This window comes from Myxocyprinus asiaticus, chromosome 25 (genome assembly GCF_019703515.2).
Source record: "Myxocyprinus asiaticus isolate MX2 ecotype Aquarium Trade chromosome 25, UBuf_Myxa_2, whole genome shotgun sequence".
NCBI classification, from domain to species: Eukaryota; Metazoa; Chordata; class Actinopteri; order Cypriniformes; family Catostomidae; genus Myxocyprinus; species Myxocyprinus asiaticus.
In genome coordinates, this window is record NC_059368.1 from 40567006 (window position 1) to 40581440 (window position 14435).

At 38.0% G+C, this 14435-nt stretch overlaps 1 protein-coding gene across 4 annotated transcripts in view; it reads right to left on the bottom strand.

Annotated features, from left to right (window-relative positions):
- The window catches only part of arid1b (AT rich interactive domain 1B (SWI1-like)), a 165349-nt gene that overhangs the window by 83320 nt on the left and 67594 nt on the right, over window positions 1-14435 (bottom strand). For all 4 annotated transcript variants that reach the window (XM_051654659.1, XM_051654661.1, XM_051654660.1 and 1 more), the window contains one exon: window positions 4101-4199. In XM_051654659.1, coding sequence (XP_051510619.1) covers window positions 4101-4199 — 99 coding nt within the window. The remainder of the gene's footprint in view (window positions 1-4100; window positions 4200-14435) is intronic.

A 14435-nucleotide genomic window follows, 5' to 3' on the forward strand; every position in this document is an offset into this window, starting at 1 on the left:
AAATTCCATGAAGCCTATTCTATCCATATGATGTCATATTGCATGTGTAATTATGAATAGACTTGTCATGTTAGGTACACATTTTAACACAAAATTCACAACATTGTAACCTAAAATTCAAAATACAACCCCCACATCTCAATATTTAAGTGCTTGTACTATGTAAAAAGTGCAGTGTATCTGTCTGAATGTGACATTGTCTGATTTACCTCCGTGCTCGTGGGGAAATGAACATTAACAGTGACAGAAAAATACTCGCTTACATACAGTATTCACATGATACATGAAGAAATGGATCGGCTTCTTTCAGCTCATTGAAAACACATTTTATTGGGGCATTTCTACTTGCGCTGACTGACAGGACTGACAAAGAGCACGCGCCAAGCGCATTACATCATTGCCATGGTAACCAGATACATTTCAGTGGATTTGCTGAAAGACTGACAGGTTATGTCTCCTTTCGAAGGCTGCATCCTCCGGAGGTCGCATTTGTCGGCTGCATACGTTATCAAGGCTCTCACGTTTCAGAAAAGCGAGTAGGACACTCCGAATGCAGCCTTCGAATGCGACCTTCTTTCACGGGAATTCGGAGGATGCATGAGGTGGATCCTTCATGGGCACTCACAACTCACGATTCTTTGCTTCAACGGAAATGTTAAAAAAAATGTTTACACCAATTTGTATGAAAATATGATGTTCAAATGCAAGTAATGTTAATTCCCAAGTTGACGTACCTCAGTAGACGGATGCAGAGTATATAATATGTACACTGTCAGCCAAAAGTTTGGAATAATGTACAGATTTTGCGCTTATGGAAAGAAATTGGCACTTTTATTCACCAAAGAGGCATTCAAATGATCACAAATGTATAGTCAGGACATTAATAATGTCAAAAATTACTATTACCACTACTTCAAAGAGTTCTCATCAAAAAAATCCTCCACGTGCACCAATGACAGCTTTTCAGATCCTTGGTATTCTAGCTGTCAGTTTGTCCAGATACTCAGGTGACATTTCACCCCACGCTTCCTGTAGCACTTGCCATAGATGTGGCTGTCTTGTCAGGCACAGCCATTCATTTTGCTGTTATTTTCTTTGTCCTTGGCAAAGTTCACTGGGTCATTGTGTCAGAGATGTTTAAAAATAGCTCTGCCAGCATGATACCAACAGCCGCCTGAGGCTTTTAAACCAGGTTACCTCAGTTATCAAACCCCTGAGGGAAAGCCATCATGACAGCACCAGAGACTGCAGCTCCACTCGTTTGAATCCCCAGAATCCCCTGACTTTCTGCTTGATGAAAATACCTTAAGAGTTTTACAAGGTCACCAGGATTTGAGTATAATTTTAGGAAAAGAATCGTAATTGGGAATTCCTCAAAATCATAATGTTAAGCATTGAGAAGATATTTGAGGGAAGGACAATATCACATTAAAAGGAACAGTTCGCCCAAAAATGTAAAAAATCTTCATTTATTCACCCTCACATTGTTCTTTCTTTGTTCCATAGAAAACGGGCCATATGTTTTGATAGCTAACATTATTACAACACTTTCTGTGGGGAACCAACCTAAAAATGGTTTACTTCTAATTGTCTGTGTAATATAAGATGGAATATGGGAAAGGTTTTTAACATAGAAAAACATTACACACACAAACTTTAAGTCATATGAACATTTGGGAGACATAATGTGGTTTAGGTTGATCCAATGCAACTTGGGTGAAACAGAGCATAAGACACGGCTCTAGAAAAGTGTTTTCAATTCCAATAAACTGTTACAAACAGAGCACTGGAAAAAGAGGTAGCTACCAAGCAAACAGAAGGCAAACTATAGCGTAACTTCTGGAGTCTTTGTATGTGTGTGTGTGTACGTACAAAGAGGCGTATTCTCCACATGTTATTGTTTTTCTGTCAATTTGTTAAGTGACATTCGTTATTCACTCCCTTAAATCCTATATCTAATCACTTTAGCATAGGTGGTACGTAACAGACCACTGGAGAACTCTTATAAGCATTTCTATAACCGTATACAGATTTGACAGCGAGTCGAGATAACATAGTTGAGAGCTCGAACATTACTGGCAAACGGCAAGTAAACTGAACCATTACAGCTTGTCCAGTTTGCCAAACAACTGTGTCATGTCCCAATGCAACAACCTCAGACATGTCATTTAATTTATACAGATATCGTGCAAATCGGTGGAACTTGCAAAAAACCAGAGGCAAAGACAAAAAGCAGTTAGTTAGCAAGTTAGCCTCACTGCTGCATTTAACAGACAGCCTTTCTCTGTTGACACGGAGTCTGTTTACATGCACACAATACGCTGATAACTATCAAAAACCAGCTTATAGAAAAAAGACAACACCTGCGCACATTGGATAAGTAGGTAAAAATGCCAGTAAAGGTGTTAATACGCAACACAAAATCAGGATAATGGGCAAAAACAGTGTTGATTTAATTTTGCTTAAACTTCTAAATAATATTGGCATATGTACATTTATTGAAAACCCAAATAAGGATCAGCACCCAAAGCTGAATCTTGTTCCTCTAAAGGGTTTTTCTGTCTACTAACTAACATGGAGTTTTTTCCTTGCCACAGTTACCTTTGGCTTGCTCACGGGGGCTTAAAGGGATAATTCAGCTAAAAATTAAAACGCTCTCATCATTTACTCACTCTCATGCCATCCCAGATGTGTACAATGCAAGTGAATGGTGATCAGAACTCAGTAGGTCCAAAAAGATCATAAAGACAGCATAAATGTAATCCATAAGACTCCACAGTGGTGAAATCCATATATTCTGAAGTGAGATCATAGGTGTGGGTGAGAAACAGATCAATATTTAAGTCCTTTTTTACTGTAGATCTACCCTTTCACTTCCATATTCTGGTGTGGAAGAGACTTTCACTTTCACACTCAGCCATCTATTGGTTGGGGGTGGTCAAAGTGGAGATTTATGTTAAAAAAGGTCTTAAATATTGATCTGTTTCTCACCCATACCTATTATATCACTTATGAAGATATATATTTATCCACTGGAGTCTTATAGATTACTTTTATGCTGCCACTATTTTATTTTTGGAGCTTCAAAGGTTTGGTCACCATTCACTTGCACTGTATTAACCTTCAGAGCTAAATTATTCTTCTAAAAATCTTTGTTTGTGTTCTGCAGAAGAAAAAGATATATACATCTGGGATGACATGAGGGAGAGTAAATGAGAGATTTTTCATTTTTGGGTGAACTATTCCTTTAAAGACATTAAGGCAGTTGTGATGGCAATGCTTTAGATTAGATGATTGTTCAAAATTGCCTATTGAATATCAGGAATGCATCATATGTAAACCCTGATATTACACCACATCAATTTTTCTTTAATAGCTGTGCACACAGCATATACACATCGATGGATGGTCCTCATATACTAAGACCAAAAGTTTCCCCCACTACTTGGTGCAGGTTGCCAGCTTGAACAGGTGGCAACCTGCAATACGCAACATCAGGACCAATATTACAGTCCTACCAAAGGGCAACTGCTCCCTTTTGACTGCAATTCCTCATCTTCTGATTGTATTTATTTGTAAAAATTAAAATGACAGTAAGCTGGCTAATTTCAGTGAATTGTCTCAATACTCTCCCCATTTTACCAAAACTTTGGGGGGGAAAACATTAGGGACATCTGGGAGGCGAAAGGTACACAATTAGCGATATACACATATTTCTGTATGGAAAGATAAGAGCAGATTTCTTTTGCGATAAATCAAAACTTATGCGACAAAGTGTTTTTTTAAGCATAAAAGAAGACAGCAAATATCTAAAAAAAATAAAATAAAGAAATCGCATTATCACTTTGTCGATAACAAAACAGCGCGAAACATGGATGGAAACTAGGTTACTGTTAGACACTTGTGTCATTTAAGATTTCAAATACATTTCATTATGTTGAATCCTTCAATAAGGTTAAGTGAAACATTTGTGTGCACTCTTTTTTCGATCGGATCAATTGTGAGGCTATTGTTTTGTATTGCATCAAGAAATCTGTGTATCATTACATTCCTACCGTAAACCATTATCAATCACCCAGAGCTGTCCTGAAATGTCTCACCGGAAGGCTGGACGGGCGGTCCTGTTGAGTGAGACCCAAGTCATCGTGGTTTGGTTTCCCAGGCTGACCCCTATTGCTGTAGTCCTCCTGCAGAGCATCCTATGAAAAAAAAAAAAAAAAAAAAACACAAAAACTGAGGAAGATGGAAAGATTGATGGAAAAAACAAACAAACCAAAATACAGCTGCAAGCAGGAATTATGGGGCCAAGCACAACCAATGACATTTACTTTATAAATTAATTTGTTTGGTCATATCATCCCAGATGGTGATTTTAAAGAAAGTGATTTTTACAGTAGAGTAACGTATAACAGAGTACAACTACTTAAACATCTGACCAATAGGTGGCACGTTTGATGGGTAACACCAACCGTCTCATGACACCATTTCCGATGCATCACAATATAATTGGAATGCGACTACAACTTAAACTCATTAAATAAAATACGGAATTCACTAAATAACTTTTTGGCTTGATGTTAATGACGTGTCGCCTCAAACACAGGGCCTCAATTACAGAGGGTGTTTCTCAGTGAACGGACTTGCATTCACATAAAGACCAGTCTTGCCTAGCTAGGTTGAAAGAAAAAACTCAGAAGGACAGGAGGACATAGGACGCATCTATGCGAGTTTTGATATGTGCTGCGATCTTCCTGTTGCGCAATTGACCATCCCAGCACATGGTGTAGCCAGTGAGAGTTCTACAGGCATTATAACACACCAATGACAGCATTATTAGCATCACACCAGACCAGAGTGGTTTTGCAGGACTAGTCATCCATTGAAAGAATAAAGTCTGTTAATACTCATTTCCGCCATGTGTTTATTACTTTATTAAAATGATGCCCAACAAAACAAATGTTAAAGGAGTATGATGACTCTCACTAGCTGTCAGACTTACAAGAGCTTACAGTGGGAAACTCTTGAGGGAAAACATATAGTGCCGCAATGACTTCTGGGACTTCAAATAGATTCTTGCTCACAATTCACAATTTGATGCATCCTCGATATTTGGTCTGATCCAGAATACCTCTGGGTAAATGTATGTGTTCTCGGTACTTGCGTTCTTAAGTATTAGAATTGAAATTCATCAGTGAATGATGACACTGCACACGCAATAGCATGCGCAGCACATCCAGACTGTATATTCATTTAATTAAATTGCAGACTTTTACAGTTTACTAATCACACTAGGACATATCACAATTTTTATTTGGTTAATTGTCCATTTCAGTGTGAGCATTTAAAAGCAGTTGTCAGTCAAACAGCGCACAGGTACCAAATTGAGTCAGTACCCGGTACTATGTATTGCAGAAACACTTGTATCGTTACATCTTTTTTTATATTTAGGGATGTCCCGATATAATTTTTTGGAGACCAAGAGTGTATACCGCTACGTTTTTAGTACTCACCGATATCGATACTTTTTTTTTTTTTTTTTTGGTTTGTTTGTTTTTTTTTATTGCAGTTTTCAAACACAATACTGTATAAAATTCCACAGACAAAAAAAATCTTTATAAAAATAATCACCTGCTGAGTTTATTGGCTTCAGCAACTGTAACTCAAATTAAAACCAAGATTTAAGGCTGTCTATCAAAAAGGATTCTTTTGCAAATTTAAGGGGAAGATTGTTTCATGAACAGAAGCATCTCTGTGTGATGCAAAAGTATTTTTTTTTCACAAATTCCGTATTCAACAGTTTAATTCAATTTTATTATCAAAGTTTGTCTAAATAAATGAATTTAATAAAACTTGAATCAAATGAAAACAAAGTTCAACATGGCATTTAATTATTTTTATCATATGAAGTGCTTTTATACAGATCCTCAAGTTATTTGTTTCAAATAAAGTGCAATGTCACAGATGTGAGGTATTGCTAAAATATAATACAATAATTATCTTAATAATAAGGTGAATATTACATAACTATACAATAGTAATACATTTCTGTCGTATTTTTTTACATTTAAATTGTGCTTTAATTTTGGCGCAAAACCGAGTAAAGCCGTTATGTGACGATAACTTCAGAACTCCAGAAGAGCAGGTCGCTACATGACCCATTATGATTATCGTGCTTCTCAATTGGAAGGCTGCAGCCTAGTTAGGCTAGATATCTCGGCTGCCATGTCATCAAGCACCATTGAAGCCTGTCTCAATTGTGAGGACCCTTGGAATGCAGCCTCATTTCACAGCTTTCATTCTGCATATATTGGAGGATGCGTCACATGCATCCTTCTTGGCTTTCAATCACCCACAATCCCTTGCAAATATCCCTATTAATAAAAAAATGGGAAAAGATCCTGTGTGCTTTTGCACGACTGTGCACTGTCCTAGTTTCTTCCTCCATATCTACAAAGAACTTGTAGAGGATAAGCACAATTTCCACATCTGTCATCTTCGATGCTGCTTGTTCTCTCTTCAAAGTTTTTGCGCTGTGACCGGGCAAGTGGAAACCTTTATGATGTAGCCATGCACACTAACTAGACCGTCTCATTCTTGCGTTGAATGCTGAGGAGGAGCCTAGCCTACAGCCTTAGAAATACTGGTCTAGGAAGGACACAGCCTAACTAGGCTGCAGCCTTCCAATTGAGAAGCACCCTAGATCTGATTTAAATCAGGGTTCCCACAAAACAACACTGTGTGTTGTTGAGTGACTGACAAGAGATTGAGAGTGTGCATATTTATTTGATACCAAGAGCGTGCATATTGGAGGAAGTGAAACTGAGCGTGCACATCATTGCTCAAACTGTCACTATCGCTCCACACACTGTCTGCCGAAACTCTTTTGAAAACTGGCACCTTAATTTCCATGCATATGTAATTCATTAACATATTTAAAACAATCTAGCAAATTCATCTGAATTACACAATGTCTGAAAGTGTAAAATCGGGAATGCTTAGACTTGCCAACAAATAGGGCTTCAACTAAAGTTTATTTTGATAATCAACTAATCTAACGATTATTTAAGTATTTGGGCGATTATTGCAACGATTAATCATTAGCTCTTAATCGACTATTAAGCTTGTGCCTTGATTTAAAATGTTGTATTAAATGTGCTTACTAACAATAAAGAGGACAAAATCAGCTTTTAAAAATACCTCTAAATGACATTCATTGAATTAAAGGGGGAAAAAAACTTTTTATTAAGTTTAATTCAGTAAAAAAAAAATCACTGCAATAAATCCTATTGTTATGAAGTGTTTTGTCTTGTTTACCATTTAAAAATATCTAAAAATCCTTAAAACAATATACATTTACTTGAGAAGCAACATATAAAGATTTTTAGACTAGCTTTCATTGAATGTATGTCAGCCCTGGAATATACTGCAAGTATATTTTGTATATATATATTCAGCATATGTGTGATTTCATGCGTGCTGCATTTAAAAAAAGATCGGCCCTAAATCTAGGCATGATCACAGATTAAAGATCTGCCGATCTAGTTTGTTGGCCGATCGATCGGTGCATCCAAAACGATAGAGGATGCCAGAATCAGAGCCATGCTTTTTATAACCGTTTTACACAAACTGCATCTGTAGGTAATAGTTTTTATACTGCGAGAGTGAGCCGCTCGGTGCTGCGTCCCTGAAGCCACAGAGAGGAGAGATAAGGCACTCAGCCTTAAATATTGATCTGTTTCTCACCCACACCAATCATATCACTTCTGGAGACATTGATTTAACCACTGGAGTCATATGGATTACTTTTATGCTGACTTGTGTGATTTTTGGAGCTTCAAAATGTTGGCACCCATTCACTTGCATTGTATGGACCAAAAGAGCTGAGAAATTCTTCTAAAGATCTTCATTTGCATTCTGCCGAAGAAAGAAAGTTACACACATCTAGGATGACATGAGGGTGTGTAAATGATGAAAGAATTTTCATTTTTGGGTGAACTATCCCTTTAAACACGCAGTAACAGGCACACAAACAAGTAACTCATGTTAATTACATTTCATGACACTTAAGTTCATTATAATTATTCTCAATTTCCCACTCTCGATAAACATTATATAATATATGTCCGTTACCACAGGAAAAAACTTAATGTAGTAGTGCTGCAACTGTATAGTGCTGCAACTGTCACACAGCAGAGATGCAATAAAAACTCAGTTGAACTCTGTTGAACTGCCATTGAAGTCACGCAGCAGCGCTGCTCAAGCCTCGCACACGCAGTATATGTGAAACAGGCTATACTCTTTGGATACTTTGTTGGTTTTATGTTATGTTATTTCTGTTAAGGGAATTGGAAAATTATAGAGCAATTTTCTGAATAGCAGCTACAAATTTGCTAACTAACGGCAGGCTGCTGACTCGTCGTCTTTCTAATTGGTTTATGTGTCATCCATGTTTAACCAATAGCAGGCTGCAGCACCTCCCACAGTTCCTTTACCCATAGAAAGTAACTGCCCTGGATTAAGAGCTGAAACAGTCCCTCTAAATGGCGAACATGGAACTTCGGATGAGTAACTTTTTTACTCGGACAAGCGAATGATCAATTTAAGTGAAGGACAAGCACATGGGCAATGCTTAATGTTGAGCCCTGGTACTGTAAACAAACAGGCCTAAACTCACATGGGAATAAAGTAATTAGACAGCGTGCTTTTGAAACCATCCCATAATTTTGCCTCATCCACAGGCTCTGTGATTCACACGAGCAAAACAGCTGTTCACGCTGAAATGCTGAGACATGTCTGATGCCTTAAACCTAGACTGTGCACTCATATCAACTGTAAAATTACGATGCAATCCACAAAAGGCAATCATTTGGTCAGACATAAAACAAATTTAACACTTTTGAAGGAACAGTTCACCTAAAAATGAAAATTCTCAAGTCAGGTTTTGATGGGTTTGTCAGCACACCAATCTTGGCCCAGTGTCCCAATAATGCTGCAGATATCAAGCTAAAAGAATAAATGTATTTTAGCATATCTTATCCCTAAACATGGATACTTGACTTCCCTCAGCATGTGTACTTCAGAAAAGAATTTTGGAAGTCTTCCAGCTAAGGTTGCCCTGTCTGCAATACGCTCAAGTATATAAACATCACCCCATACTGCTCACTTTCAACAGTGAAAAAAGAAGAGGGGCATTCCCAAGCCAGACTGAGCTGTGTGTGTGTGCATTGACTTTGGGTCATGGCCAGGCCACACACACACAGACAGCTGTGTACAGTTGGGTCATTACATCAGCGCTCTGGCACCAGCTGATTCAGATTCGTAACAGCTGCTTGGCTCTGATAACGGCCAGACCTCCGAGATTCACAGCATCATAGGAAAACTATGTGATTGCTCGCTCACTGAGTGTGACATGTTTCTTCCCACTAAAATACTCAAGATGCACTTTCGCTATGACTTATACTAGTGGTTCTCAACTGGATATGCTTCAGGACCCAGATTTTAAATGGCATCAAATGACAACCCAACACAGTACCAACATTGTACAAAAGTAAACACAAATGTCCTTAAAGTCAGGCTAAGTTTGCAAATTTAACATGATATATGCTGAAAAGAAATATTGACAACATTGTATATGCTTAGTGAACACCAGACGTGTTATCTTCCTGTGTAACACATGCAACAAACACTGGGTCAAACATTGTATTGGTAATAGCAGTATTACCAAGTGAGATTAATTGAGCATCAAAATAAATTTACATTTGACTAGACATCAACAACAAAAGATATGGGAAGTGTTTTCTTACTTTCATAAGTTATTAAGCCTATTTATTTTGCTATTTCAGCTATTCATGGTTAAATGGTTAGTTGGGTTATTCTGTCAAATTAACCAAATTTCAGAAACTTCCCCAGCTGAAATGTTTGATTTTGTTAATACTTTTTCAGCGGTTAAGGCTCTGGGTCACTGGCCAGAAGGTTGGGGGTTCAAGCCCCAGCACCACCAAGATGCCACTGTTGGGCCCTTGAGCAAGGTAAAAGAATTTCACTGTATATGTGCAAAAATGTATAATGTGTGACTGGGCCACTTAAAGTCATTCACAGAGTTGTCCCTAAGCCACCCTTGCATTGTCTTGGCTGTGTGCTTAGGGTCATTGTCCTTTTGGAAGGTGAACCTTCAGCCCAGTCTGAGGTCCTGAGCACTCTGGACCAGGTTTTCATTAAGATATCTCTGTATTTTGCTGCATTCAGCTTTCCTTCAACCCTGACCAGTCCCCCAGTCCCTGCCGCTGAAAAACACCCCCACAGCATGATGCTACCACCACCACGCTTCACCGTTGGGATGGTATTGCGCAGGTGATGAGTGGTGCCTGGTTTCCAATGCTTGAAATTGAGGCCAAACAGTTCGTTAATAGAGTTCGTAGAATAGAGAATCTTGTTTCTCACAGTCTGAGAGTCCTTTAGGTGCTTTTTTGTAAATTCCAAGCAGGATTTCATGTGTCTTGCACTGAGGAGAGGCTTCCGTCTGACCACTCTGCCATAAAGCCCAGATCAATGGAGTGTTACAGTGATGGTTGTCCTTCAGCAAGTTTCTCCCATCTCCACACATGATCTCTGGAGCTCAACCAGAGTGACCATCGGGTTCTTGGTCAACACTCTTACCAAGGCACTACTTACCCGATTGCTCAGTTTGGCAGGACGGCCAGCTCTAGGAAGAGTCCTAGTTGTTCCAAACTTCTTCCATTTAAGAATTATGGAGGCTACTGTGCTCTTGGGAACCTTTAATGCAGCTGACATTTTTTGCAGCCTTCCCCAGATCTGTGCCTTGACACAATCCTGTCTCTGAGCTCTGCAGGCAGTTCCTTTGACCTCATGGCTTGGTTTTTGCTCTGATATGCATTTTCAGCTGTGAGACCTTATATAGACAGGAAGTTAAAGCTTGGTCGCAAATGGGTCTTCCAAATGGACAATGACCCAAAGCATACCTCCAAAGTTGTGGCAAAATGGCTTAAGGACAACAAAGTCAAGGTATTGGAGTGGACATCACAAAGCCCTGACCTCAATCTGATAGAAAATGTGTGATCAGAACTGAAAAAGCATGTGCGAGCAAGGAGGCCTACAAACCTGACTCAGTTACACCAGTTCTGTCTGGAGGAATGGGCCATAATTCCAGCAACTTATTGTGAGAAGCTTGTGGAAGGCTACCCAAAATGTTTGACCCAAGTTATACTATTTAAAGGCAATGCTACCAAATACTAACAAAGAGTATGTAAACATCTGACTCACTGAGAAAGTGATGAAAGAAATAAAAGCTGAAATAAATCATTCTCTCTACTATTATTCTGACATTTCGCATTCTTAAAATAAAGTAGTGATCCTAACTGACCTAAGACAGGGAATGTTTTCTACGACTAAATGGCAGGAATTGTGAGTTTAAATGTATTTGGCTAAGGTGTATGTAAGCTTCTGACTTCAACTGTACATCAGTGATATCAATCCATCCTTCCATAAATAAATGTCTAATGTGCATTAGTTACATTTCTGTGGAAAAACTACCATCAGACTTTCCATTCCCTCTTCATTCCTGACTATACAAGACTAAGCGGATGCGTGCAAAATGTTAGAGCTGTTGTGCTTTCATGGGATGCAGGTTCGAGTCCGGTTCTGGTCAGCCTGACACAGCAACATTCGTTCAACCAATGGTGTGAGTTTGAGGTCTGTTTGACCAACCAGTGGGGACAGGGTGTTTGGTGCCACTAGTGGTGCAGTTGTATAAGACAGATAAATATTACAAATAATACAGTGTTTCCCATTAATTACCTAGACTGTGGAGGCCCATTTCATAATGAACCAAAAATATTTTTACACTTCTTATAATAACATAAAAGATCTCTAACGTTGTGTTTTGTGCCATTGCTTTGGCAAAGCATCTCTCACACCCAGTCAGTCAGTTAAACTCTGTCTCGTTTACCATGCTTCGTGGGTGTGACTTTTTTGCCGTGTCATCACCATTCATATCTTTACAACCCAGGGCTCAACCTTAATGCTTGTCCGCATGCCCAGGACAAGTGGATTTTTGAAGGGGCAAGTGAAAGAGAATTTTACTTGCCTGAAGGACAAGATTAAAACATCAATAACAAAAAAATAACTGCCTATATTTGTGATAGCCTAGGCCTGTGTCACTTATTAGAAAGTTCATATTATTTTCTGCTGCTGAAAGTAATCCAGAGCACATTATTTTATAATTCGCTAGTGATTTAGTAACAGCTGTGCCCTGTTTGATTGACAGGCGGTGTATGTGTGTGTGCTGAACATGCCCATGTGTGTGTGAAAATGCTCGCACTAATGTGCACCTGAACGGTCAAATACATTCCGTCTTGGTAATGAGAGTAATGTCTAAAGTGAACATAAACAGCGGAGAAAAAAAGCAGATTTGTATTAAAATATCAGATTTGTAAGTATAAATGTAAGCTAATAGACCTGCTGCTGTCTAGTGTGTTATTATAATAATCAAACAACCAGAACAAGAAAAACACTCATTGCTCTTGACTGGGTAACTTTAGTAGCTTTAAAAAGTATTAATGTATTATAATCATACAGTAAAGACCAGTAGTAGTTCTATGTTGTATTTCATTCTGAATGTTTACATGAATGCTAGATATCCTACTGCTGTTAAAAACTTTTGAAGTTGTTAAAAGCACCGAATTATCTTAATTTCTATTTTTTGTTCTATTATTTTTAATCTAATTCTATTCATTGCTGTTTTTTATTGTTATTTTATTACTGACTGTTTACTAGTCTTGAATAATTAATAACTTGAAACCATTCTTCCATAATTAAATTAATTAGGTGTTATTATTTGTTGTGGTTTTGAAGCTGGTATTGAGAATCGTTAAATTTCACTACAGACTCCTGAAATTTTGGTACTGTGATAATGTATAGCCTTTATTGTACATGGTAGATCTTGCTGCAATAACATGATGAAATAGTAGATCTCATTCCATAAAAGTGTGAGCACCCCTGCTGTAAATGATGGCAATGGAGGCTTTTCTTTATTTGACTACCATACGTAACATAAAATAATTATCATATGACAAAAGCCTCCTCTCCTACCCAATGCAGTTTACATTTCTGTCACAGAGAATTTAGTTGATTGTATAGGTACACTATTAGGTTAGGCATCGGTCATAATTTTAGAAAAATATACGACATAAACTTTTACATGTTACTTGAGCATGTAACTTAAATGTAACTCTTTTTTATTCTGACAAGTGAATGACCAATTTACTTGTCCAGAGGACAAGCACATGACAGTGCTTAATTTCCAGCCCTGCAACTAATGTGTTTATGATTAAATTACTTCTAGAGCACAAAACTGTTTACAAGAGAACAAAGTTCTTTATAGATCTAGCCTCTTAATTTTGCACTAAAAGTGCACCTGATTGATGTATTTAACTTTAAAATGTACAAAATTTTCTTATAGGGGAGCATGCAGAGGTCAACCCACCACAGTCTCACAAAATCCTATGGTAAACACCATATTGAAAGTTTTTCTGTATGAAGCACCGGACTTGAGCAATCCGATGGCAACGTTACGTATGGTAGTCAAATAAAGAATGACCAATTTACTTGTCCAGAGGACAAGCACATGACAGTGCTTAATTTCCAGCCCTGCAACCAATGTGTTTATGATTAAATTACTTCTAGAGCACAAAACTGTTTACAAGAGAACAAAGTTCTTTATAGATCTAGCCTCTTAATTTTGCACTAAAAGTGCACCTGATTGATGTATTTAACTTTAAAATGTACAAAATTTTCTTATAGGGGAGCATGCAGAGGTCAACCCACCACAGTCTCACAAAATCCTATGGTAAACACCATATTGAAAGTTTTTCTGTATGAAGCACCGGACTTGAGCAATCCGATGGCAACGTTGTCACGGGGGCTCTCGTAGGCGTACATGGACTTTTTGAGTTTAGAGGGATTGACGCCATTTGGCGCTGTCGTGCGTGGGGTTAATGCACATGTTTTTCTTTTTTCTGTTTCTTTGGTTCGGGGGGAAGTTCAGGGTTTGATTGCTGCACTAATGTTGGAATGTGGTCTTTATAATTTGTTTTTGACACAAAATGTATTTGTTCTATTATATCAAAATGACAAATGTTAATATGAGTGGATTATCTTTCTCCACGTGGAATGTGAATGGGTTGGGGCACCCCATAAAAAGAAGGAAGGTTATTTCTGTTCTAAAGTGTAAGAAATATGAAATAGTGTCTCTTCAAGAAACTCATCTTTCCTCACAGGAAGCTGAAAAATTTGGGAAGATATGGGGTGAACATGTTTTCTTTAGGGCTGGCTCAATTAAGAGCAGAGGAGTCATTATACTGATAAGTAAAACACCTACAATTAAAATCTCTCAAACAGATTAAAGATAAATTAGGAAG